This window comes from Chelon labrosus, assembly GCF_963514085.1.
Source record: "Chelon labrosus genome assembly, chromosome: 20".
In the NCBI taxonomy this organism is placed as follows: domain Eukaryota; kingdom Metazoa; phylum Chordata; class Actinopteri; order Mugiliformes; family Mugilidae; genus Chelon; species Chelon labrosus.
The window spans coordinates 6205935-6233248 of NC_140353.1; the positions used below are offsets into that span (position 1 = coordinate 6205935).

At 44.6% G+C, this 27314-nt stretch overlaps 1 protein-coding gene across 1 annotated transcript in view; it reads right to left on the reverse strand.

Moving 5' to 3' along the window:
• plekhh1 (pleckstrin homology domain containing, family H (with MyTH4 domain) member 1) overlaps positions 1–26924 on the reverse strand; it is a 36457-nt gene extending 9533 nt beyond the window's left edge. The window contains exons 1-19 of the mRNA XM_084569558.1: positions 26332–26924; positions 21993–22175; positions 11983–12045; positions 9827–9976; positions 9656–9739; positions 9279–9360; positions 8788–8970; positions 7563–8299; positions 7321–7399; positions 5251–5342; positions 5002–5149; positions 4583–4719; positions 4388–4498; positions 4041–4127; positions 3568–3726; positions 2365–2445; positions 2047–2226; positions 1853–1964; positions 776–888 (exon numbers count right to left, since the gene is read on the reverse strand). Coding sequence (XP_084425684.1) covers positions 776–888; positions 1853–1964; positions 2047–2226; positions 2365–2445; positions 3568–3726; positions 4041–4127; positions 4388–4498; positions 4583–4719; positions 5002–5149; positions 5251–5342; positions 7321–7399; positions 7563–8299; positions 8788–8970; positions 9279–9360; positions 9656–9739; positions 9827–9976; positions 11983–12045; positions 21993–22136 — 2742 coding nt within the window. The 5' untranslated portion in view covers positions 22137–22175; positions 26332–26924. The remainder of the gene's footprint in view (positions 1–775; positions 889–1852; positions 1965–2046; positions 2227–2364; positions 2446–3567; positions 3727–4040; positions 4128–4387; positions 4499–4582; positions 4720–5001; positions 5150–5250; positions 5343–7320; positions 7400–7562; positions 8300–8787; positions 8971–9278; positions 9361–9655; positions 9740–9826; positions 9977–11982; positions 12046–21992; positions 22176–26331) is intronic.
• Between the last annotated feature and the right edge of the window lie 390 nt (positions 26925–27314).

Here is a 27314-nt window from a genome sequence, read left to right on the forward strand (position 1 = left end):
TTAATACTTCAAAGACACGAAGCAGAGCAGAGACTTGAAGAGCGTGTCACCTCCATTCATTATGTGTCATTGTGTGAGTTTGGGGGACAATTATTAAGGCTGGCTGGTCAAAGAAAGCGCCGATCCATTCAGCCTTCAATCCTGCACTCGTACTGTAGCTGGTGGGGCTCTGAAGCGTGAATCGGGCAGGGGGAGGGCTCCTGGGTGGGCACATTGAGGGCTACAAAGTTGAAAAGAAAGGAAAAGGATCTGCCATCTCCCTACAAGGTCCCTGTTCAGCTCAGATCTCATTTCTTCTCCCCCTCGCCCCGTCCCGTGGCTTCTATACCCACTGCTGCCACTCTCTGATGGCCCTGACCTCCCATGTCTCCTCTTAAAAAGGGGGGGGCTGCTTTTACATCGGCTGTAAACCACATGAACGGTTAGCCTCAATCAGAGCAGATAATCAAGCCCATTATCTCTCTTCAACACTTTTGATGAGCTGGGCCCCTCAGTCTTGAGCCTTTGATCTGGTTTAGAGGCAGGAGAGAGGAGAAAAAGAAGGCCACAGAGCACATCCAGGAGTGGGAGGGGGTAAAGGGGAGGGGGCTACAGCGGGGACAAACTGGAGTAGGATGGATGATGCCTTGAACAGACTCTCACAGTGGGAAAAAAAGCAGACAGAAAGGGAGAGAGGGATTCAGTGAAAGGGATAAAAGGAAAAGGAGGCTCAAAAGTAAGTGGAGTGGAACAAAAGAAACAGACAGAGAGAGGGGCGAGAGGTGGAGAGGCCGACCTTGAAAAGCTTGAGAGCCTCCGTCTGCAGGGCTTCGGAGGGCAGGGTGGTGAGAGGCGAGCGCAGGCCCTCCTTGCAGAAGCTCAAGGCCTCGCTCTTCCACAGCACAGATTCTTGGGAGAAGGAGGAGGACACACACAGACACGACACGTATAAACCGACTCGCGCACGCACACAAACAAAGATCGAGTTTCAGAGCTGTAATGACTCGACCGCTGACAGACATTCACACACCGCTCCGGTCGTAAACAGAGTCTGCAGTGTGGATTACGGCCGTCGGACGCTGGAGATCAAAATAACACGTGGACTACTACCGAGCGCGTTTTAATGCACTTACTTAAATAGAGCGACGCTGCCAGTCTGAGCCCTTCAGTTAATGCATTGACTGTATTTATTTGTAGATATTTCCAGTGTTATCTACAAATAATACAGAGCACCATATCTCAGATCAGATTGCTTTTCGCTTTGCGAACTCCTCCAAAATAAACTCATCGCTCATATTTTCAGGAACAAATTTAATACCGAGACAAAAAGCAAATACTCCGCTCCGTCACACTTGAGCAAAAAAAAAAATAAAAACTTTATATTGCACTGCCATGAATTTGAACAAAATCATTCATCATCAAAGCTAAGCTGACAACACAAGATCAAAAGCTAACTTCTTGGACGGGACAAAATTGAAAGAATGAAGAAATAATCAACGTTTTGCTTCATTTTTCTTTCCCTGTGCACATCTGATATTCGTTCTTTACATATAACCCATCCATTCATACACACAAAGATTAGTGACCACACTTGGATCAGTTGCCAGCCGTTGGAGGGGTTAGGTGCCTTGCTGAAGGCAATGCATCCATGTATGCATTTTCTTCCTGTTAGGCCTGTGATTCAAACCTCTAAGGCCACAATCAACTCTCAACATTTCAGTTTGGGGAAACTGCAAACTAAATGTCTTCTATATTATTGTAAACTGAAAAATTAACACACTGGCTTAGGAGTTTAAGCTAGTGACTCTTTCATTCATCTTCCGTAACCACTTGTCCGGTGAAGGGTCTGTCAATTATCAAGGAAGTTTCTCACCTTGGTCTCCTTCAGCATCCAGGAGTTTACCAATGAGCTGCTCACATTCTGTGCCAACTTTGAAGTTTGCACTGCTGCCTGCAGCCACAGTCAGGTGATACAACCACGTGTCCTATGAAAAATAAAATTGATTAATATACAACAGAAAAAACATTTCTTTGAGAGGATGAGCAACAGAGTAACAGATCTGGCACCTTCTCCTGCTTGGTGCCGATGAGCAGGTACGTAGGACTCTGGTCTCTCGGTTGGACCACTAAGGTGCAGTGGGAGGAGAGGAAACCTCGGCTTCCCGCCTCATAGTCCTCATCTGAATCACAGGAGCGATCGACCTCCTGCACTGACGCCTCCCGCATCTGGAGCTGACCCAGAGGCAGCTGAAACAAACGGAAAGGATCAAAGAGAGAAGACGCCGTTTAATGGGGAAAAAACATTTGGTGGTAAAGGGGACTAAATTCAATTCAGATGGTTAAGAGCGAATCGGGAGTGAAGAAAGAGAGACTTGTCTTATGAACCTTGTCCTCCTGGTTGCGATAGTAATAGAAGATTTTTCCCACCAAGGAACACCACACCAGCTTTGAGTGTCCGTGTTTGACCTGAAACAGAAACAGCAACATGAGAAAAGTTTCGGGACAAGACTATCTGACAGTTTGTCATAACAGCAGTAATCGGATTGGATGTTTTTGCATTCTTTGAAAATCAGATCAAGAGTTTATTTAATAGTTTAACAAATGATAATCAGGGAATTTATAAACCTGACCAGGAGATGTTTGCAGATCACTTAAGATCAGCTTTTTTGTGTCAAAAGCAAAGTGACATCTAATACATCTCCCAAATGAAAACAATCCATCCGCACACCGTTTCCTCTGCTGCATTCAACTTCACTCAAACCAGGGATGTAGCTGGAGATGATACGTTTTCTGAGAAGGACTTCTTCCAGAGACTTCTAAGAAATATGAATGGAGCTATGATGTCAGCTGTCCAGACAAAGCCAGCTGTGGATCCCTGCAACGGGGTCACCGGGGTTAACTGAGCTCTGAGAGGCAGAACCTCCCGCGTCTGAATAGCGATCATGTCGTAACTAGCAGATCAAAGTCCGCTCACGGGAAGGGATCGTGAGAGAACGTGCGCTCCATCATCTCAGCTTGAGGCTGTCGGTCATCTGCCAGAGACCCGTCACTGACACCCGTCACATGTTTAAGTGTCTTAATTTTAACAACAGACAGGCCTCGGCTAAAAGGGAGAGGCTGGAGGAGGGTGGAGGGTGGAGGGGAAGGGGGAGGGAGCTCTCTAACATTCCAGCATCTCTGGTCTTGTGGCCGTGTCCCAACGTGAACGAGGTTTTCAAGAATCTGCCCGCTCTGTCGAACACCCCCCCCACCACCACCACCCCAGTGACGAGCAGGGCAGCCTGGTAGTGCAGGGGTTAGCACTCACAGCAGGATGGTTCTCAGCTTGAACCTTCCCATCCCGCCTCTCACAGGGCACACAACCCCTCTACAGGATAAGCAGTGACGGATAATTTACTTTATTTCAGTAGAGATAAATCACACAAAGCAGCAATCCCATTAAAATTGCAACTAATTGTTCAACTAATTCATACTTTACACATAGCAATGTTTAATTAATGAGCTGTAGCCGTGCTAACAGGCTAGCTGTTTCCCATATTTACCCTAACATTTCAGGATCAGCTTAAACGATAACTCATGACTTCTCACCTTTGTGAGCCAACCTCTCACAGTGGGCTTTGCAGCCGTCTCCACGGCAACCGGGCTGCTGGCCTGGACTTTGAGTATGTTCTGCAGAACCCTGATCCACTCCTCCAGGATGTTGGGTGAGTCGGCGGTCAAATAGAAGGTCTTCTTCTCTGTAATCAACTGCCTCAGACGAAAAGGGGAGAAATATGGGAAAAATGCAAAGCCAGGGCCGACTGAGATAGCATCATCATGTCAGGGGAGATCAGAATCAGCTTCCGATGAGCCAGGAAAACATTCCAGCCCAACGCTACACCTGATGTCATCTAAAGCTGCTTCTCTGGTATGCGGCAGTAAAGCTCCACCATGATGCAGGGCTATATTAAGCGCGCGTGCTGTGAGCGAACGATGCCACAGGCTTTAAAGATCTTCGCCGCTATGTTCTACTTTACTTTTACCTCTCAGTAGAGAAATGCCACCTTTAAAATACAACTCACCTGAAATGTCTGCGCGCCTTCTCCACGTACGATACAGCAGGACGAGTTCAGCTCAATCTGACCCTGAGGTTTTCTAATCACATCGCTCTGAAAACACACATGGACACGTGCCACAAATCACAATTTCTGACAAACGTCATAAACAGAATTCCACCAGAAACCTCAACAGATGCACGTTAATGTTCATTCCTGTTAAATTTAGCACAGGTACAGGTATAAAGATGGCACTTGTGTCTTTACCGCAGCTGTGCGGACAAAACTTTGAGATATTCCGGCAATGTTTTCTGTGCAGACGGCCGAACCTTAGAAGGAAGAAGACGGACACGCTCGCAGCGAGACACACTCACAGGAGATTTGTAGTAGAGGATCTCTCCATTCCTCAGGATGAACCAGCGACGTTTCCAGGCTTTGACCTGGCTGCCCATCTTCAGTAGGTACCCGGACTTCTCCAGCATCTCCTGCAGACGCAAACAGCGGAGGGATTATGACCGGCTTCACCGATATCAATACAGTGGAGGCGACAACGGGAGGACTCTACTCACAGGCCCAGTGCTCTCACAGGAGTAGGAGGAGGTCCGCTGAACCTTATGTTCCGGTTCAGAGTAGTCACTGTCCAGGGAGTAGGCGTCAGGAGGTATGGCATAGTCGCTCTCTGAGCTGATGGAGGACATGGACACACCTGTGGAGCAGGAGAGTCACGAGAGAAACATAAGAAAATGCTCAGCTGTGGGACGGAAACGCAATACAGTGAGAAAAATGATGTGACTGAGAGCCAGATGGTTCAGGACAGAGGGCTCCTAAATGGAAAAACCACACTGAAATACACTTATTATTGAAACGCAGAAGTTTGCAACTGCATATCATTCTAGGCTGCAGAAAGAATATTGTTGTCTCTCTTTCGTAAGAGATGTTCCATCGACAAGAATGCTCAAAAGATTTCACTGTAATCTTTGATCCTCACCTCGCTTGACGGCACGCGGGCTCCCGGGGACGCTGCCCTTCCGCTCCGGGCTCAGGATGGACGTCCGTAAACTGGCCAGAGAGCTGCTGTCATCCTCTGAGCCGGAGTCGTCGTCCGGCAGAGGCACCGTGCTGATTTGAGTGGCTTTCTAAAATATAAACCAGTAAACAAGACGCAGGTGAAACCTGGTCTCCTTTGCGGGACAAAGGGCGACCCATATTGTGTAGGAAAAAGTGACATTTCACTCACCCCTTTAAGTGTGGTATAGACTGGGACATTGATATTCTTATAGATCAACTGGGTGAACGGTCCTGCCGCTGGATACTGGGGTAAGGTGGATGCTGCAACACACAATATACGTATAAAGAAAGATCAACACACAACCCAACATTTACAACTTAAAGTGAGACTGTAAATGCTGAAACATGGCAGCATTTAGCAAACATGCCCTGCAGCATTCCATAGAAATAACAATCAAGGTTATCTAACATTACCATTACACATTATACCAATCAGGCACAACATTATGACCACCTTCCTAATATTGTGTAGGTCTCCCTTGTGCCTCCAAAACAGTTGTGACTCATCATAGAATGGACATGGGCCTTCTGAGGGTGTCCTGTGGTGTCTGGCAACAGAATGTTATTAGTGGGGGCAGGTATTTGATCAGTTTGGGATCTAGTGAATTTGGAGGCCAGGTCAACACCTTGTGCTGTTCTTCGTGTTTTTTTTTTAGTTGTTCCGACCTAAAGTGTTTGACCGTGCGTGTCTGTGTCAGGCTGCATCCTGCTGGGGATGGCTGCTGCCATCAAGGAGTGTCATTGCTATGGGGTGGGGGTGTCTGGTCTGGTCTAGGTGGGTGCTACATGTCCAAGTAACATCCACATGAATGAATGCCAGGTCCAAAAGTTTCCCAGCAGAACGTTGGATTGTCACAAAATGGTCAGTGTTATTCACTTCTCCTGTCAGTGGTTTTAATGTTATGGCTAATTGGTGTACATTTACACGGTCCAAAACATTAATCAGAATATAACTTAAGCTAAAGCTGCCTGTAAAATACATGAGTCAATAGGAAAAACATACAAAACAAGACAAAAATAAACACTTAATTAAGTTTTTAAACTGATAAAAAAAATTAGCTGAGGCAAAAATTCCCTGAGGAAGACATGTCCATAAATATGTGCAGCTGCTACATTCACGTCATCATTCCTGCTTACCAATGCTGTCAAAATCATTTCTGTCTCAATTTCAATTCTGACTCACTCTGTCCCTAGCGCCCTGTTCTTTCTATTCATTTCAGTTCTGTCACTGAGCCTTGCAGGACATCTGTCACGCAGCCGAAGTCTAATTGCTAAAATGTTTATTTCTCAAGCTCTTGTTACTTCCAAATGATCTTTTTTACTGTTTAAACCCTTTTAATCATTAGCAGTTTTGACTTTTATTTGTAGCAGAACACATAATTATACATATGGAAGGATCTACAGTGCTTCAGTATACGATCGAACTGCGTGTTAATATAGAGCAGGATAAGACAAGAGAAATTCATTTTAATTGCACACACGTTGCAGCTGGTCGTCCTCATGTATCCACTGATAAGATGATGTATATAAAAACTTGGAGCCAAAACATAATAAAACCTGTCAGTTTTATTTAGTCAGAGATCTCAATTCACCAACAACAGATGCACCTTAAGGCAAAAAACATGCCGGGAAGTGGAATAAGCTGAGCAAGCTCGAACGTAATCCACAACAGTGATTTGGCAGTCAGCTGCGCGTACCTGGCAGTCGGCAAATTGAACAGTCAAAGCGGTGTCAAACCTGTCTGCATCCTGACAAAATGGAAGACGTCGGGACAGAAGACACAGCGGTAATTACACCCGGACCAAGTCCTTTCATCGCATTTAATTAAAAAGCAGCTTTTCCCTGTGCTCCCCATTTCCTCACCGCTCCCATGATCTTTAGTGACTCTTTTAAGAAAAGAAAAGAAAAAAAAAAAAAGGTGGTGGGGCTCCTGAAGAGGTGCCCACACCTCCACAGGTGTGTGGAGCCTCAGGATAGAGGAAGTGACATCAAAAACAGCAACGACAGATCCAAACAGACCACGCTCCTTACCCCCCCGCCGTCGCAGCTTAACTATCAGCTGAATGACACGTCTCTTCACACGACTGACTCATTTCCCACACCACAAGCAACGCCACCCATGCTACTCACACACACGGGGTTATAAAACTATATATAAGTTTAATTCCTTGCTGCAGCATAAATGTGGTGAGGAATTTGTGGTTTCTTTTTTTTTTTTTTCTGGATGTAAGGGACTCACCTCGTCCAGGGCCCCTGGCTCCAGGACTGGCCTCTGATACTCTCATTCCTGACTTAGCCACAGCGTAGATTCGACTCTCCTGCAAAGATCAGTCACATAAATTCAACTTAAGTACTGTATGATTAGAGAGTTGTGGCACTGAGACTGAATAAAACTTTAAAGTAATAGTTTGCATAAATAATTTTCAGATCAGCATAAAGTACACATGCAGGAGTTGACAGTATAATACTGGTTTCTCGTACCCAGGAAGGGAAGCGATGCAAAGGAGGAGTTGGCGGCTTCAGAACTTCTGGATCCAACCGCTCCAGCTCTTCTGCAAGTCCCACAAACGAGACTCCATCCCGGGACAGTTCCTCTGATCCCGGGCCCTCCACCACTCCATCCATGCTGTCCAGGAGCCCGTCGTCAATGTCCGTTTCTTCCACAAGCTGAGAGAAAGGCGAGGTGGTGGTGCCTGTGCTCTTAAGGGTGGAGGAGGTGGAGGATGGCGTCATGATGTCTATGTTGACGTTGAGGTGGTGGAGTCGGTCCAGGCTGGGCTGCGGCTGGCTGTAGTGTTTCTTGACCAGCTGGATGCTGTCCCTGGGGGTGAGCGGAGTCCGTACCTTGGGTAGCGTCATGCTGGTGCCGGACTGGTGAACCGGGGGCTGGGAGGAATGGGGAAAGGGGTTGTTGGTGGAGGGGGAGCGAGACAGGAGCGGGCTTTTGGGCGTTATTCTGATGGGAGACTCTGGAGAGCTTGGTCCGTGTGCCATCTCGTAAGCGGAAGATGAAGATGAAGAGGACGAGGACGAGTGAAGGCACTGAGAGCGGAACTTGCTGTTGAGCTCGTCGGAGGAGTTGTCCCTGTCGGAGCACCCTGCGTGGCCCTCTGGGGGCTCCAGTCCACCGTTGTCGGGCCCCTGAGAGACAGCATCATGGGCTGCGAGGTCACCGAAACAAATCCCTTTATTGATCTGTTCAGGAGACCATTTCACATCTGAGGGGAAAGAATACGGAGTCACTACATTTGCGATAGTCAACATATGTGATAGTGCTGTTAAATATGACATTTTGCACATTTAAAATAATAGAGAATATTTTACACATTTTGAAGTTTAACTACATTTTTCTTGTGATTTCTTTAGGTTTAGGTGCTTTAGGTGGTAAATGTCAATGTCAAAAGTAATTTAAAAGGCATATGGCATTACCTTGTGCAAAACTTCCATATATCAAATCCCTTATACTGTGTCCTAAAACATTTTCGTCTGTAGCTTTTAGTTCACATTTGAAAATTAAACCAATTATATTTTAATAAAAATCATCTCAATAATGGCAAATAACAGCAATATTTTGGAAATAAAACTTTTGCGAGGCTTGAAATCATCCCTCCTTTGTTACAGGTTTCCATTTGGTCACGGTGAACCGCCTCAAACGCTTCCTGCTGCTCACGTCAAGATAATATAAATCAGGGGGCAAGCGGCGTACCTGTAGTTGGGGTTTTGATGTTGGAGGCGGCGCCACGGGAACCCGTCTGTCTCCTGCCGTCGTCTTGGGCCGGCGGCGTGCCGGGGCAGCTGGGAGGAAACAGAGGGCTGTTGGGCACCAGGTGGGTGTCCATTACAGGGGAGGTGGCAGGGGATCCAGAGGTTGAAGGTTTCTCTAAGAGACCTGGAGGAGGAAGAAGATGTCAGAAACTCTTCTAAACTGGAGGTCTGAGAATAAAGACTTGATAACAAGATGCTCTTATTAAGCAACAGTCACTAACAGTAATTTAAATGCCATTTTGAAGAAATATTAAGGAGTTAAATGTTCTCGTGCACAGTGTGTTAATGATTCCATGCTTTTCCATCCAAGTATAAAAAAGATAAGGAACTTTTTCTTTCTTGCAGAGCTAGACGAGAAGATTAAATATCAGTTTATATTTGTTAATATTAGTGTTTACTGATGTGTTTATGAATGCCTACAGCAGTACTCACACTGTAGTTTATCTTGCAGCAGCATAATCTGTTCTGTCTGCTTCAGGTTAGCCACTTTCAGTTGCTGGTTCTCTTGCTCCATCTGTACACGGCCGTAACATTTATGTAACATAAAACACACGTTAAGCAGCAGCAGTTTAAATAATCCCGTTTTACAGTCCTTTGTTTTGGCCTGATCCGAAAGCTACGATTAAACTTTATCGTTTTTTAAACTGCTTCATTTAAGGGATTCATGGGCTGACGTTGAAAATAAACATTCATAAATAAACCAGACAGCTTGCAGAGAAAACCGAAGCATCCAGTCATCAAGCGTCTCCCATTTCCACAGATAATTTCTCTCTTCTGTCGGAGATATATCTATACATGTCTCAGCTTACCTCTCTAAGCTTAAAGGTGACCCAGTCTTTAATCTTGGCAGCCTTCTCCTCAATAATTTTTGCCTCCTGGGCTCTGACTAAGATCTGCAGTCGGAGAGAACAGGTTTTCAACATACTCTTCATGAACATAAATGGACATTTCTGCTCTTTATCTCATGGCTACGTTCATACCTGTTTTTCCAGCTGCGTCTCTAATCTCTTTATTACAGCATCTTTGTCCTGAACCTGGCTGGTCAGGTCTTGATACTTTCTGTACAAGGAGCTCTCAGATTCACTGGTCTGTATGTTCGCAGACTTCAGCTTTTCCTCCATGACATGGATCTGAAATGGATAATTAGAGGAGTGAATGCACAAACATGGCCAAAGGACAGCTTAATGTTGCATGCTTCGTCGATGGCCAACGAGACAAAGCCGAGAAGAAAACAGTGAGGGCACCTTTTGCCAACTTTGAAGAGAAAATGCTCTCTAAGCCCTTAGGTATTTCGTGTTTTTAAAGAAAGGGCACCATTAAATTACCACCTACAGAAAACACCTGGAACAGACAGTAATGACAGCAAATTGGCGATTAAACCCGACAGAGGGAGAGACAGAGTATGTGTGATATGCAGGTGGCTACTAATCCTCTAACCACACACTCTTTTTGTTAAGTTCTGTCAAAGGTTAAGTCTTCACTTTGAGGATGAGTGTCCGGCAAAAAACAAAACACAAAATCTGACTGAATGTGTGTGAGTGTGATTTAATAGGTAGATTCTTCTTGAGCTTTGACATTTTAATTTGACAAAAAAAATCTTCCATGAAGGATGCAGCTCTATTTAAATACCACTGAGCTAATTTCACTCAGTAAGAAGCAAGATGTCATTAAGTTAAGTGGTCCTACAGTAATGACTTTGTTTTCTTGTAAATAATATGAACATATGGACTGGAAATGGACTTTAGCTTTACAACAAAGAAACGGCCTTTGGGGTTGAAAAATAAACCAATGCTAAAGTACCAAAAAGCATTTTCAGAAATGGCTGGTTTTGAGGCTCTCCTTAAAGGGACGTTTCCCATTCATGACATCTGTATGGTGAGTTAAAGGGTAATTACCATTTTTAAAACCTGGACCTTATTTCTGGCATAAAATATGATCGTTTACTCACCAATATAACTTTGGTGTTATTTGTAGTTCTTCGGAAGATATTTAGCTCCAGCAGAGCGTCATGTATATCCATACAGTGGGAGTGACTGGGGCACCGAAACGCAGCCTCTAAATAACGTATTATCTGCCATGAAACTCGTTCATTTCACCAATATTCTGTTACGATACGCTAGTGCTAATCCCCGTTGTGGACGACGACTTTGTTCATGATGGTTGTCCTTACCATTTTGAGCCAGAGTTTACGGATGAGGAGCTTGTTGAAAGGAGGATGCGGAGGCAGAGAGAGGAACAGCTGGCCAAAGAACAACAAACCGCTGAACGTCCGCGAACAACTAACAGGTAACTCCAGACTCAATGGGGAATAGCACTAGCGTATCATAACAAAATATTGGTGAAATGAACGAGTTTCACGGCCGATAATGCGTTATTTAGAGGCTGCGTTTCGGTGCCCCAGTCACTCCCACTATATGGATAAATATGCGGCGCTCCGCTGGAGCTAAAAATCTTCCAAAGGACTAAAAATGACACCAAAATTATATGGGTGAGTAAACGATTGTATTATATGCCAGAAATAAGGTCCAGGTTGTAAAAAACGGTAGTTGCTCTTTAATTTCTCTATAACTCACCCTTTAAATTGTATCAAGGTTTAAGGTTATGCATAATACAGGGTGTGGCGGACGGTTGCCATCACAGGTTGCTGGCTATCTGCCTTGTTCGTCATCGTCTGACCAATTTTCAATAAGCCAGGAATAAGACAGAGTCAGGAACTGCCAAAATGCCGATGGCCGATGCCACCCACGTTGAGCTTCAAAACCCCTCCTCAGAATCCTACAGTTAACATCCCACAGTTTGTACCCATGGTTACAAGTATGTTATTGTTGTGACTTTGGTTATCATTTAATTTAGCTATGATAAGAATGTTCCCCAACACTTTGCCAGAGTTAAAACAGGTGTGTGAAGAACTAGCAGCTACAGTCAGACAGTCTGTAAACTGTATAAAATGCTCACATCATCTGGACTGATATTCTCTTCTAAATAAACTTTGTAAACCTGCAGTTTATGGACAACTTGATCTATTTGCTTGCATTTCTTACTCAGCAGGTTGCATTTCATCATGTTAATAATAACAAAGATACTGCTGCTTAAAACACAAGCTGACATAAAGCAGAATTTTCTGGTGCTCCCCTACCTGTTTCTCAGCACTTTCGGCCCGCTGGTCAGCCTCTATCACCCTCTGCTCCAGCTCCTGCATCTGGAAGAGAAAAAAGAAAAGAGAGAGGTTAAGATGGTTTCTGACATGGGTCAGGGGCTGGGCAAAAGGTTAGGGGTGTTCATGGGAAAGTCCTAAGTTCTCACTGACTCATAGGTGGACTTTGTCTCTCCTCAGAATAGTTACATTTATTTCAAAGAAAACTCAAAATACATCCCGTAACCGACCACAAAGAGCTTCGTTAAACAGATAGACCATCACACCTGCAGAAGCATGCAGACATGCTTAATCCTTCATAACCACCATTGCCAGTGGGAAGACACCTTAAAGATGAATGTAGTTGGATCAACTTTATAAGGGAAAGCATTTCTCTAATAAAGAGAATTTTTGAGAAAGAAATATTAATTCAGTAAGGCCGTTTAAACATCAGCCAGCCCAGAGAAGCAGAGTGAAAATAATCCTCTACAACCAAATGATAAGTCACCGTTTGAACAGGAGCTGCGCTTTAAGCGGAGACATAGACATATTGTAGAAATAACTGGAGAGGCCCACAGAGGAGGCTGACCATCCTTCACGCTACTACCGCTGGCCAAACAGCAGTGTGACAGAAGAATGCTGGTGTGTGTGCACAAGCTTGCGTCACCTTTTGTGCAAGCATGCATGCTCGTGCTTTCAAAGGCAAACGCCATCCATCCTGCGAGTATGCACACATCTGCAAGCACCCTCTCTCCATACGCACACACACACACTCATATGCAGGAGTGTGTGCACAAAACGCTTGCACACGCACAAGTTCAACACAGGACACCCTGCCTTATGAGTTCAGTGACCCGGTTGAAAGGAGAACAAACATACTAATGGATTCACTCTGCTTGAGAGATGCATGTGAATTCCTCCCGTCATTTTTGTTCCCCTTTCCCTTTGTCTCTCCTCTGTCTTTCTTTCTGCCCTCTCATCACCTCCACAAAGGCCCCCTGATTCCCAGAATCCACCACACTCACAACATCTGAACGCTTCCCCGCAGCCAGATTAACACTCAGTAAAAGTCAGGGGGAGGCGTGGGTGGACACCGATGGTTAGCGGTTGGAGGACTCCTCACCCCAAGGTCACAAGCCTTCATTATGAGTCAAAGGCTTCACTGAGCTTCAGCCGGAGAGGAGCAAATAGTTTTTTTTTTCTGTCCCCCATTCACAAAACAAAACTAGGAGAGGCCACTTTAGGTGAATGCAAAGATACTTAAAGGTTGCGATGTTGGACACATGTGGGAAGTTCAGATCAGAAGAAGTCATTAGACAGCTGGAACTGCAGCCAATCCTGTTTAGAGGACAAGTTAGAGGTCAGAGACTCAAGTAGAAGGATTAAAACATGAGAGTCAACACTAGTGTGAAGCCAACAATGAGCTACAACCATGTAATGTATATAAAGATGCAATTGAAACGTTAGCTACAGCTTCAAGTGGCAATTGTTGGCACTTCCGCTGCATTTCCAGTCTTGTACGTTGTATTTGGCTCAAACTATAGTAAAGGTAGAGATTCAATGTCCAAGCTGAAATGCTTTTGCATCAGTATTTTTTTTTTGGCAGCTGTGTGAAATGATGAGACCAAAACATACTTGTTTGTACGAGCGGGTCACAGCCTTATCAGATGGACTTAAGTGCTCCCTCATCATCAACACCACCTGTCAAGGTTAAACTGACTACATGACGTCTTAAGTATTCCCTATAGTTGCAGTGGTAAAAAATAAGGTGATCTGATTACTCAGTCTGAGCAATCAAACGGGCGAGCTGACGGTGGCTTTAAGCGATCGGATATGGACACAGACGGTGTAACCTAGGACTCTATGTCTGTGTCTGACTGCAACTGTTAAAGCCTGAGTGCTGAGCAGGCATGAGACACTACGAGAAACTATGTTGACTATCCGGCATCTGTCAGGCCGCAGTGCAACACGCTAGCTTCTGCTGCTCATAAGGACGAGAGGAGGGTCATGTTTCGTAGCCGTGTAGTAGCAGTTTGGGTAGATTTAAAGTATAAATCTGATTATACTAGATTTCCTTTCTTCAGTATACACCACAAATCCAATAATTATTTGATTAACTGTTTGTGCAATAGATCTTAATGTCCAAAAACATCTTTAAGTGCCTCTTGCACTCTGCGAGATGTTGTATAATGAATACAGACACTGCTCTTTATTTGGAGTCAGTCCCATATACACGTCCTGCTGCCATAAATACTAATAGTGACTCAAAATAGTCCACAACAAATGCAACTGTTTAAATAACTCCTGCTAAAGCCTCAGTGGCACCAACAGTCACGGACAGAAAATAGTTAAGAGATGGACTAACGCTTTTTAATTTTAATCTCAATTTACGCAATTTTATTTTTTGCAATCTTTTCCAGGCTATGCTGCAGGGCGCTGTCACTCTCTGCTTCACTGTGAATTCCAGGGAGACTGATAGTATCCAGAGAGGTGGAGATAAGATGCTAGCAGACAAGAGAGAGCCGTTCATCAGTTTCCCCAGACAGCTAATAATCTGTCACAGATAAATATCTGTTTGCTCCGTTAGCTGCCAGAAAACAAGCTGACTGACGTCTGATTTGGATCACTAAATCAGATTTTCTTTTTTTTCTTTTTTATCCATTTTGATGTTTTGCGCCGTTTACGTTCAGGGCCTGAAAATCTGATGGTCTGTCAGACTCTTTATTTGTACGAACCAGACTCAAAGGGCCTGATGTTAGGCGGCCAAAATTGGTTTGACAGTGAAGTATCTGTTTACTGAGGCGTTCCACCTGCCTCTCAACTTTAATCATTAACTCTCGCCCACAGCTGATGCTTAGTAATGGCTCCGGTTCACGCAGTAAAGGTTAACACCGCTTTACAAAACAAGGGAGTAACGGTTGAAGGGAAGATAAACTAAATACTGAGAGAGACGAATTAAGGCATGGATGCATACACAAACATACAAAGAAAAACAGAGCGAGCCACTCCTAAGAAATCCGTAATGCAGTAATGGTTACGCCTCAGAGATTAAGATATATTTTAAATCATTAAGACAAATGATTAAACCTCACAAGAAGGTGCCAGACTCCTTAACACATTTGCGGTAAAAGACATGATCCAAACAAGCCTCCCCGTGAAAATAAATGTTTATACACGCCGGTGTGAACCCAGTGAACTTTCCAGGAGTCTTCTTTGCTTGAGTCAAATAACAGTGCCTCGCTCTTTAAATCACGTGAGGCTTATAGCAGAGATTAATCCAATTTGTTCAGTATTTAATTAGCCAAGTAATGAACGGAAACCGTGAAGTAGGAATACCACTATTCCTATAATCTGGCTCTGACTCGTAAGCAAATATGAAAGTTTATGGATTTATTTAGGTCTAAACAGTATCAATGAGGATGAGTCAAAACCTTCTTATAAGACGACTCCTGTAAAACTTTATCTGAGGTGTTTGATGGATTCTGGATGTACAACAACAGCAGCTTGATCCTAATGTCCACTCTCATTGACTCACAGGTTTTTAGGGGCGTTCCACCTTAAGTCCATCTGTCCCTCTATCAAACTGAACCCTTTAAGCACACTTTTCACAAGTCTGTCATTCTGCAGATTTGTTCCTGAAGGAGCTATCCACAGGTCATAATGTTGTGACGCACTGGAAAAAAATAATGGAGCGTTAAGAACAAATGCTACGACACATCTAGTTCATCAAGAACTTCTTTTAATTTTTGCCTAAGGATGCTTTTCTTTAAAAAAACAAAAAAAACCAAAACAAGATAATTCATAATTTGATATCTCGTCCACTATGTAAGGTGAGAGCCAGGAAAGCGTTCAGATCAGACAGTCAGTCCCTTAAGCGCCTTGGCCGTGATAAAAGTGCAGAATGTAAAATAAAATGTCCCAAAGCCTCAGCAGTATGAAACACTTTTTGGCGTTAGGAAGGTAACGCGATATGTCACTGAGGAAAGACCCATCCTGTTTACATCGTCTCAAGCCCTCGCAGACTCTCAGTCACTTACTAGGAGACGTCAGTTGAATTAAGATTTAGCGATTACAATTTAGAGTGGAGAATTGGCCATTGTTAGACTTTCCGAAATATTTTTGAGCATTGTCACCTATATGAAACAACCAAGCTCTCGGAACGACAGCATTGGTTAGTGCATGACTTTGGTCCGGCCTGAAATATCCATCAACAAGTAAAGGACATACTGCCACGCAGTTGTTACTCATTACGCCCTGAGGATGAATCCTAATGACTTTTGATTTGACTGATTCCAACTCTGGTGTAATCATGTTTGTGTCTTTGTGACTTAAATATACACAATTTACACTTTATGGATAAAATGGATTTGCTATACCTTGAAATGGCGTTGAGTTTACCGTGTTCACAAACAGAGTCCACATGAACGGCCCCTCCTGTGGTATTTATAACCTCATATGTGGAAATTTTCTGTCTGAGGAAAATGTTGATATTCCCAACAGCCTCATCTTTTCAATTTGAAGACAGTGACAGAACCATCTAGGAAGTGGTCCTTGGAGATAGTTTGGAAAAGTATTCAAAAGAATACTTGGTGATCGAAACCCAATAAACTAAAGTCTGAGGAGCTTTGAATGCTGGTGAGCGGTCAGTGTAGGCAGCTAGGTAGATAGCATGTTAGTGGACGAGTCTTGAAGTCTTTGAAAGGAGGTTTTTAACATAAATAAAGGCATATGTAGGAGTGAACATTCATTCATTCATCTTCTGTAACCGCTTGTTCCTGTTTAGGGTCACAGGGTCTGCTGGAGCCTATCCCAGCTGTCATCAGGCGAGAGGCAGGGTACACCCTGGACAGGTCTCCAGTCTATCTCAGGGCTAACACAGAGAGACAGACGACCATTCACACTCACATGCACACCTACGGCCAATTTAGGATCACCAATTAACCTAACCAGCATGTCTTTGGATGGTGGGAGGAAGCTGGAGTACCCGGAGAGAACCCACTCAGACACAGGGAGAACATGCAAACTCCACACAGAAAGGCCCAGTCGGCCCATGGATTCGAACCCGGGACCTTCTCGCTGTGAGGCAGGAGTGAACATGATCACAACTAATAGGAGATTTAGACTTCTGCATCAATAACAGCACAGAGCCTAATGCCATAGCCGACGTGCACCACCACAGAAATGTAACTAAGTGCCGTGGCAAGACCGCAAGAGCTGTGATTGGTCCGCTCGGTTGTAGCGTGTTTCTGCTTCAGTATTTCCGGCTGCTTCTCCATCTCTGCAATTTTCGAATTGATTGTTTTGGATCAATAAAGATGGAACACATCGAGGAAAGATTAACTGAGGAGGTTCAGAGTTACAAACATTTGCATGACTTGTCTTCGGCAAAATTTCGGCAGATGTTTCAGTCACCATTGCCGAAAGTGAATGAACATGAAAGACACAGCAGTTTGGGTGGCGTTTTTACAGAGCGAGCCAGAATGTCTTGCACCAGCGTAGGCTACGTGCGCGGGTTACAGCGTCTATGTCGTGCAGTACCATAAAGGAGCCTTAAAGCATGCCTTGAGTATTAAATGCTATTAACTACCACAAATAGATTCAGCTCACGTATAAATTGCAAATCTTCTTCAGTTTTCTGTACATGGAGAAATTTCAGCTTTAATACAGAAGAGTGACTGCTGACGACAACAGATCACCCCTTCTAAGTGTGCAGTAAAAACTCAAACTAATTCTTAAATGCAGTTGTCGTCCTGTTACACTACCCACCAGACAAACGGGGGATCTCCTTTCCTCTCTCAAGCTCTGGAGATAAATGCCATGTCACAGGCAACCACATCAACTTATTTTTTTTTTTCTCATGTTTTTCCATACCAAAGTGGGTCAATGCGTAAAACACTCCTAACTTGGCAAGAAGGGAGATGAAGAGCGTGAAGCAGTCTTTCCAAACAGCAATAACATGACGGAATGGTAGTCACTCAGCACCCCCCCCCCCCCCCCCCCCCCCAAAAAAAAAAGTCAGGAAAAACACACTCAGCAGCAACGGCCTCCACTTAAACCCGGCTCAGCAGCGTGTGCGTGTCAGTACGTATGTGTGTGTTTACAAGAGAAAGAGTGAAAGAAACGCTGGGAGATTAATTAGCCTTTTCACAAAAAATAAAAAAAAACTAATGTTTTTGGCAACATGGCCAAAAAGAACATTTAAAAATAATCATGTGTTATTACAAGAAAGAGAAGGAGAGTAATAAGTCCATATTTTAAACGGATGTTTCAAGGTAGCTAGCTGTAGAAATCTTGTCTGCAAACATTAAAGTTTAGAGTGATTTGTCTTTAACTGTTGAACACACACGTCAATGACCTCAACACTGGACCTGGATCTGGACTCTGGCTACATGTTAGAAATAAAAAAACACTGCACCTATTGCAGTGCTGAGGATTATTGGTTTACAACAATATTCCTTCAACAGGACTGAAATTATTCTGATCAGGCATAACATTATGACTAACCCTAATATTGTGTAGGTCTCCCTTGTGCCTCCAAAACAGATGCGACTCATCAGAGAATGGACATGGGCCTTCTGAGGGTGTCCTGTGGTGTCTGGCAACAGGATGTTGTTCTAGGGGGGCCTTTGAGGGGAGGGGCCTCTGTGGATCATCCCACAGATACTTGATCAGTTTGGGATCTAGTGAATTTGGAGGCCAGGTCAACACCTTTTAGTTGTTCCTTAACCGTTTCTGTCTGTGTCCCCCTGCTGGGGATGGCTGCTGCCATCAAGGAGTGTCATTTCTATGGGGTGGGGGTGCCTGGTCTGGTCTAGGTGGGTGCTACATGTCTAAGTAACATCCACACCAATGAATGCCAGGTCCAAAGGCAGAACATAAGATGGTCAATGTTATTCAATTCTACCACTACTCTCAGTGGTCATATTGTTGTGGCTGAATGGTGTACGTTTACATTACTCAGAATATGACTCCTGACATGTTCAAAGAGGTTCTGCCCACTGTAGAGCATCAAATCTTCCCAAATACAACAGAGGAAGACGTTTTTTATTGGACATATTGAATTCATTCAGTCGAAGGAAATAACTGGGAAGGACGCACATTTTTAGCTGCGCTTGTTTGCTTGTTTTGCCACCTCCACGTTTCCGTCTCTTCTGGAATTGCGTCACGTCACCTGACACCACCCCCACATGGAGTAAACATGGACAGAATGAATGTATTTACTTCAACCTGAGAGAAACAACCGAACGACCAACATCTTACACTATTATTAGGTGCCAAGGTTTTCCTATTGAACAGATTACCAAACGTTTACACCACCCTCTCAATACGACATTTTCAATTTGATTGGGCTATTACTCTGGTAATTAATGGAATACGAGAGCCTTTGTTAATGAAGGAACTGTGTTTAATAGTTTTTGGAGCGCAGCAGAGATCTATGCCACTGGGAAATAAAAATGTCTTTGAGTTTTGCTCCATGGATGACGCTTGTTTTGGTCTTTTTGTGGTACAATACTAAGCTGCCAGGTTGTGAAAAATCCATTTGGCTGGTGTAGATCACTGCAGTGGACAAAATCTTTATTAATGATTTCAAAATGTTGGCATGAGTGTGCTGTACGGGGACCTCGGAGAGGAGCTGGAGGTCTGATGGAACCTGACAGAGGACGCAGCAGGGAGTCGTCGCACTCTTATCAGCCACAGGGTTATGTTTGGACTGTAAACATCCTGCCGACCAACTGAACTGAACCTCTCTACCACTCTGTAGTTAGAGATGATGCCGAAAGCAAACCGCCGTGACAAACAAAAGCAACCCGAAGCTATTTGGATCTCAAAGAAACTACCACTTTGTAAATCACCTCTAAAAGGGAGAAAAGTCAGGACGGGGGAAAACAGATTTCTGCTGCTTCTTCCTCACGATCCAAACACTTCCACTCTTTCACCAACAAATCGTCAGAACAGAGCCAAATCTCCCGATGACAGCTGATTACTTTCCAAAGTGTCTGGTAGTCAAGCCTTACAACAGCCACAGTTTTACAAGCATTTGGCCGGCGGCTAGCGGTTATTCCCCCAACTTGAGGGGAAGAACCAGAAGTGATGAGTTAAATGTTAAATATTCCTTTTGGCTGCGACCGTTGCCGACCTACGATGACACACAAGGAGTGGACCGAGTGTTTACCAAATAAGCTGAGTAATCTCATCTGTCTTTGCTCATACACATAAACATACAGTCATCCACATCTGTATTTCTAACTGATCCACGTGCTCTAATTGTTTCCTCATGCGTAAAAAAACTCTTAAAAACACTGGCGGCGGATCACAGGAAGATGATGAAGCAGTGTACAGGGCTCGGTCAGAACATCTAGCTCAATGTCTTATTCTGCAGATGAGAGATTAGTTTAAATCTAATTTCCACAGTAGCACTATGGTTCAAATGGTTCAAAGCCACAAATCCAATTCATACTAAACTATTCATGCCTCTTCGCTGCCGTATCAAATCATAAGTCCACACATGTGATACGTGCTCTAGCCAAAAATCACACTAAAACTCCAGTTAATTGTAAAGAATGTAGTAACTAAAATAGCTCTGAAGCTTGTAGTTCATTATTTATAAAGACAAACCAATTTGAGTTGTTTCTTGGCGTTTTAGGTGCAACAGTTGTGGTTTGGCCATAGAAAAATACCAGTCAGTCTTTGTTCTGACCCACAGCTGCTGCTGCTGCAACTGGATATGCAAATAAAAATCAGTTCCCACTGTTCTCATCATACGTTTGGCTTCTTATCTTATGATGCTTAGAATACGTGGAACAAATCTTTTACTCTTCCATCCTAAATTGATCATGTATTATCATATTAGCTAACTTGAGATTTGTCAGATACACCAGCTTGTTCTGTGAGCTACACCAAACAGTTTCTGTCTAGACTAAGAACAAGACTGCGTGGTACACAATGTTTAGATTTACTAATGTGCAAATGTCTCTTTAGTAATCACTTTAAAGGACCAGTGTGTTGAATTTACTGACACCTAGCTGTGAGGCTGCAGACTGCAACCAGCCTACAAAAACCTTCTACAGCATAAAAACACTAAAGGCTATTATTATTATTATTATGGGCCACTGTACAAACATGGTGGTGAAATATGGTGGACTCTGTGGACAAGGACGTACACCCTATCTTGATTATAAAATAATGAAATGCTGCTCTTGAATGCTGCTTTCCATTTGTGCAAAAAGATCAATCCAAATCCAACAAACTTTAATTAACTAAGGCATTCTTTAACTGGTGCAACAACTATTGAAACGCAAACACAGCTTCTGCCATTTTATTTTAGAATGATCGGAAATTCTTAGTGTGAACTTTACGCACTATATGTTTCCATTCGGCTAATGGGACACAACAGACCTAGTATTGACATGTGTCCTGAGAGATCCAATCTCAAGTGGTAAATTTACACATTTGGAGGTGGCCTGGGCCATTCAGTGAAGTTTGAGTTATAATCTGAGCTTTGTGTGGGTCCCTAAAGTAACTAATGCCAGGGCGTTATTTCATAGCTCATTGTGTTTAAGAATTTGTATCATGTCCCCACGTCAGGATGCACATGATACGAACAGAGTGGTTCTGAAACAGCGGAGACAACGTTGAAGACAACAGCTGTTTGTACAATATTCCTGTGCTCTCCAGATGTTGTTGGTGTACGTCTGCATACTGCAAGCAAAACTGTGATAAGACTTCTACTGATGATGCATGTTGCTGCAATCATATCACTCAAGACACACGTTAACACCAGGTCTGGACATGATTTGCTAATCAGTTACTTAATTCCATGTACTGATGTGTGACTTTGCACCTATGAGAGATGATTACCACTGGTCAAGTATCAAAAATCTTAATTTACTGCTCACTACTGATCAAACTATTGAGTGTCTTCTACACGGGAAGTTATAAATGAGTGAACGATGGAGCGATTTCAACTTCTGTGCTACTTCTACCCCTCATGTTTAGTTTTTTTTTTTTCTTACCTTCTCTGCCAGCAGCTCTCGGATTTTCCCCGCCTGGAGCCGGAACCTCAGCAGCTGCATCTCAAGAGCGATGCAGCGTTTCTGCCAATCCACGCTGGCCGCTCCAACGGCTCCTGCTCCGCTGCTCTCCAACACGTCAGCCATGGCGACGATTCAGAGCTCTGCCGCTGGGCTCGGATCGGTCTGAAAGACAGAAAAACGCTCGTGTCGGTATGGTTCGAGTTCGCTGTAAAGAACCCGAGAAAGTTTATCTCCGCGCTAAGACACGAAATGACACATATCAGCCTGAACATTAGGCGCGAATACTCCTGTAATGACATTTTTCTTGTGCAGGTCACCTTCTGGTTTCATTTACAGCACAAGACAAGTAAAAATGTGAGTTTATAGCCTCTCAAGTGCTCATTGCTGACCGCACTTCCCATGATTCACTGAGGAAATGTGAGTAAACCAAACACTAACAATGAGTCCACAATGACACACAATTAATGAATGCTTCCTCTCACTTTCTGCGTTTCTCTGTGATGCCAATCAAAGAGAAACATATGTCCACATGTTTAGTTCATAGAAAACAACTATCACTCGTGACAATCTGAATCTTTCCCTCCTATTCGTCCGCAGTCTCTCCACATGCCCACACACACTGAACAAAACCTCAGCAGGAAGGCTCTGTGTCAGCGGGGGAGCCGGTTCATGCGTGCCGGCTCCCAGGCCTGCCAGCCACTAAGCAGGTCGGTGCTCTGCTTTTTAGCCAAATTACCTACTAACCCAATCCCCTCACCCACAACCCCCTAGCCGCCGTGCAATCCCTTCTTAATTACAAGGAAGGAGCGAAACGAGATCCTGCACGGCACAATGGTGTCTTTCTGCATGACAGTCCCATCACGGCCAGAGGGGGGGGGGCTGTCAAATCGCCTCAGCGAAGAAAGGAGGAAAGAATGTGTGACAATGAATGGGCCGAGTGCTGAATGTGGGAAACTGGGGCGCTGAAGTTATTTTTACCTGAGGAGGACTGACTGGTGGCTATTTTTCTCTGGCAAGATACTAATTAACGAAGGTTAAAGCCCTATTGTGTGTACTCAATACAAGTCTAATTATCTTTAGATAAAAGCAGCCATAACAATCAGCTTTTAAGTTGTAGCTCGTGTGACGATGTAGAGATGTGAGTGAATTTTTAAATATCGAAAAGAAGTTTCAGGAACTTTGAAAGGCTTAGTTTTCAGACAGAAAGACAGACGGGCTGAGTGCAGCCAGACACCGTCAGCAGAACAGCAGACGTTCAAAGTCCAGCGAATATAACTGCACCATGGTGCTCCCTACAATTAGCATGCTCATAAATACAGGCCTAGCAAACAAATTACAGAAGTCGTGCATGTGGAGGTTACGCCAGCCAACCGCTGTACCCAAGCTGGACAGTCAAGGTCCATCTACCAACATCTCCCTCTCTCTCTCTCTCTCTCTCTGGGGCAAACTCAAGGGCATGAAGGTCAAGTAAAACCGGACGCTAGTGTGGGGAAGAAGAGGGATCAGTCCGCTTGAATAAACCCTTCTCTGGGTCAGACTGTGGCAAGCCGGGAAAGAGGAAGCCAGGCCCTCCTCTAGAAGCTCAAACATCAGGGTGTAAACAAGCCATTTGCTGGTTAAACACTCTCAGCACCACCGTGCTAATTCTCCCTGAACCAATTCCCTCAGCGCTGCCTGCTTGTTGCACGCAGGGGGGGGTTGTTTCAGCTCATGCTAACGTGTGCCAGGACCCCAATATGAATAATCAGGAAGTTAAACTTTTTACTGTGCAGGGTGAAGGAGGGAAGGCAACCAAAGGTTACAACTCCTCCCTGCCTCAGAGTGCATGAGGACAAGATCAACCCTACAACACCAACCTGTCATGGAAGAGGGAATTTTTGTGTGTGTGGCGTGTCATACAGCCCAACATCTTCTCCTTCTGCATAAGCATAACCCTCCACCGTGGCATGGTTTACAGAAGTGCAGGAGACAGTTTTCCACTGAATATGCTCTTCGGTGTCTGTGTGTCACATGCCAGAGCTTGGAACATTCAGGTGGCACGGGCAGAGAGGAAATCTAAGAAAACAAAAACGAGCCATCCGCAATCATCTCGGTGGATCCATGTTTGGTAACGCTCGGGCCCACCCAGAGCCGACACATGTAGCCCAGAATGGTGAGTTCCATCCAGGCTGCAGACAGACATGAGGGCCCTGGAAGCCCCTTCACTTCCATCTAGCTGCAAGAGCTTGCACACAGCCACAGCCAGAGCAAACACTGGGAAAGACGGCTGAATGGAAACGCCACCGCAAAGATCCCAGCAGGATAGTTTCTACGGGCTGCCACCGCAGACGGCCCGCTTTCCACTGACAGTTACACTGCATTATTCCTCAAACTGAGCACGATTTGATATCCAGCGAGAAGAGTTTCTATCCAAACCTATCACAGACCGTAATAAAATTGTTTGGATGGGAAAGTGTTTGCTGTTTCTCTCCGGCTGTGCGACTGTACCTTTGCCATTCCTCAAACAGGAAAAAAGGACCGAGGGTGCGTGCTGCTCATGTGCTCAAGTCTCAAGTCTCAAGTCAGCCCTTCCATTGTCTAGAGCCTCCTTAATCACCACATATTCAAACACACACTCGGCAGCCAGTCGTAACTCTTCAGCGCTTGCTTACCAGAGCGCAGACCGACACAGATGGAGATACACAGGGAAATATATTGGAAACAGACACATGTGCACACACACTGACACACTGCTGAGCATGCAGCTGTGGTGATGTAAGTGATTAGGTGGTTCAGTGATATCATCCCCACCAGACATTTCAAATCCCCTCTGTTGTTGTCTCTGCTGAGGTCCAACTTGGCTTCACTGCATTTTGGCATATCCCTCCCCCACCCCCCCTTTAAATAAAAAAGACTCCCGTCAGACAGCATAGGAGCACGGGTGTAAATCTGGGTCAGCCGCTGCAGATTCGTGTCAGCGGGGCAGATCTCGGTGCGGTGACGCTGACAAATTGTCGGAGAGCGCGAGGAGTCAAGTGCGGGTGCCTTAAATATTGCCTTATCTGCTCCTCTGCGGCCCCATATGTTTAACAAAGGGGGACCTCTGTAGACTCCCATCCGCTCAAGTAGGCCTCACACTTTAGTTTGAATTAGGGCCTCGCTATTTTGGTCCCGTTTTACAGCCACAGCTGCGAGATCCTCATGCAAATAAAAAGGGCAAAAATCTCCAGCGCTGCTTCACATTTCATAAACTAAAGAGAGGTTAGTGTCACCGGGTGCAGAAGAATGTTTTAAAACTTAACTAAACAACGACACTTGCCCTGGTTTTTATCTTAACTGAGCGATCCCTCACACAGACACCCAAAACACTGCAAAGGCCGATGGAAGTCATCAGCCCACTTTTTAAATCATGCGTATACTTCATCTTCATCCTCCCACCGTTTATCTTCTTATTTGTCTTATCTTCCTCCTCCTCCTTCTATCTGCCTCACCTCTCCTCCCACTTTCCTTCCCCTCTCCTCCTGCAGCACCTTTCCCACCCTCCCTTCTTCCCTCCACATCCTCTTCTCTTCTAACCTTCTTGCCAGCGAAGCAGACCTGCAGCTCTCTCTCTCCTGAGCGCAGGTTAATGACAGGCCTCTGCAAACTGACCACTCTCATTATCAGCCCCAGCCTTAAATACAGGCCCTGACATTCCACTGCACTGAGGTGTAAACATCTACCTCTGCAACTCTCCTGTCCTGCGAGCACACTTTTAAGTGTTGACTCTCCACTAGCACTGCAGGGCACGAAGAAAGCTTTTGTTCCTGGGTGAAAAATGCAGTTTAATCACAGAAAGCCACAGAAGTCTTTGCAAAAACATGAGGAAAAATAAATGATGTGCATGTGTGGCAGACAAAAAAATGTGCACACTTTCCTTTAATGTCATGCAAATGCAGTGCAACAGATGTATTTTCCTCTTGCTCCACATACAGGATTGATTTAAGCTTTTAGCAAATGATTTTAGAGCTACTGCGGGGGGACGCAGTGGCCAAGGTTTTTAGACGAAAAAAAGGCTACAAGGAACAGGTGTGCGCGCTGCTTAGCAGATCAGCAGCGACCGTAAACCGTCAGTCAGCAAAAAAAAAAGCAAAAGAAAAAAGTTCAACCAGGCACCAGACATCTCTCAAAATACACAGCTGCACCGGCGTCTTTTGTCCCAAACCACCTCCTGTGGCTAAATTTATCCTTTGGCATGTGCGTAAAATCAGCAAGTGACTCCGCACAACAAGATCTAAGTCATATATAGATGAATCGCCGTAGTTTCGTTCTGCAACAGAGACATTCACAGAGACTTTACCTTGTGACTTTGTTGTCTGTCCCCCCCTCACTCGGGTTTCTCCGCTCACGGACACCTTCCCCGGTAAATCGTCGCAGTTGTGCTCATAACTTCTCCTCCGCCGCTTCGACTTTCATTCTCTCCTCTCATTCATTTCTCTGCAGCGTTTTCATGTCTTCCCTCGGCCCCGTCCCGCTGCTGTCCTTGGCTTTCCGCGGAGCGCAGACTTCAGTGGGACTCACTCACGGCTCCATTCAACAGACTCATCCCATTTTCCTTTAAAGGGCCGAATGCGGGATCAAATTTCTCCGGGAGTCAGGCCCCCTTGTGTGCAGGAGCTGCTCAGGATATTGCATTAAAGCTGCCTTGGGTTTCCCCTTTAAGATGTAAACATAGTCCGGTGAAGATTTCTCTGGGCTGAAGGGGACGCTCGGTGGAAGAACAGAACCAGGGTTTGTTTTATTCAGTGACATCTCAGACATCAAATTCAATTCAGATCTTTTTCATATGTTAATGATAAAAATATTTCAAGGATCTTAAGAGAAGCCAGAGTATGAAACCCCCAGAGAAAGCTCTAAGGAAAAAACTTTTTAATGGGAAAAATACCTAAAGAAGAACCCAGCTGGGAGGAACCATCCGCTTGAGGCCCACTGCCTAGAACGACACAAAAAGAATGATGGAAGGAAATGAAAGGAAGACACAATCAGAAGCAGATACTGTACATTCATACATCTAGGCAAAGGATATATAGTTAGATCCATATATGTTTGGAAGAAGACAAAGCCCTAAGGCCAAAGTCTCCACAAAGGAGGAGACCATTCTTTTGTGGTGTCCGTACGCTCCAGACTTCAGGCAGTGACTGTCTGCAAAGAATTCTGGCCAAACTATAAGAAACGAACATGTTATTTCTGATCATGTTCATCTGTCCGATCACTTTCGAGTCACTGTAAATGGTTGACTGCGTAAAAAACTGTTGTTTCTACAGCCATTCTCCCAATTTGCAT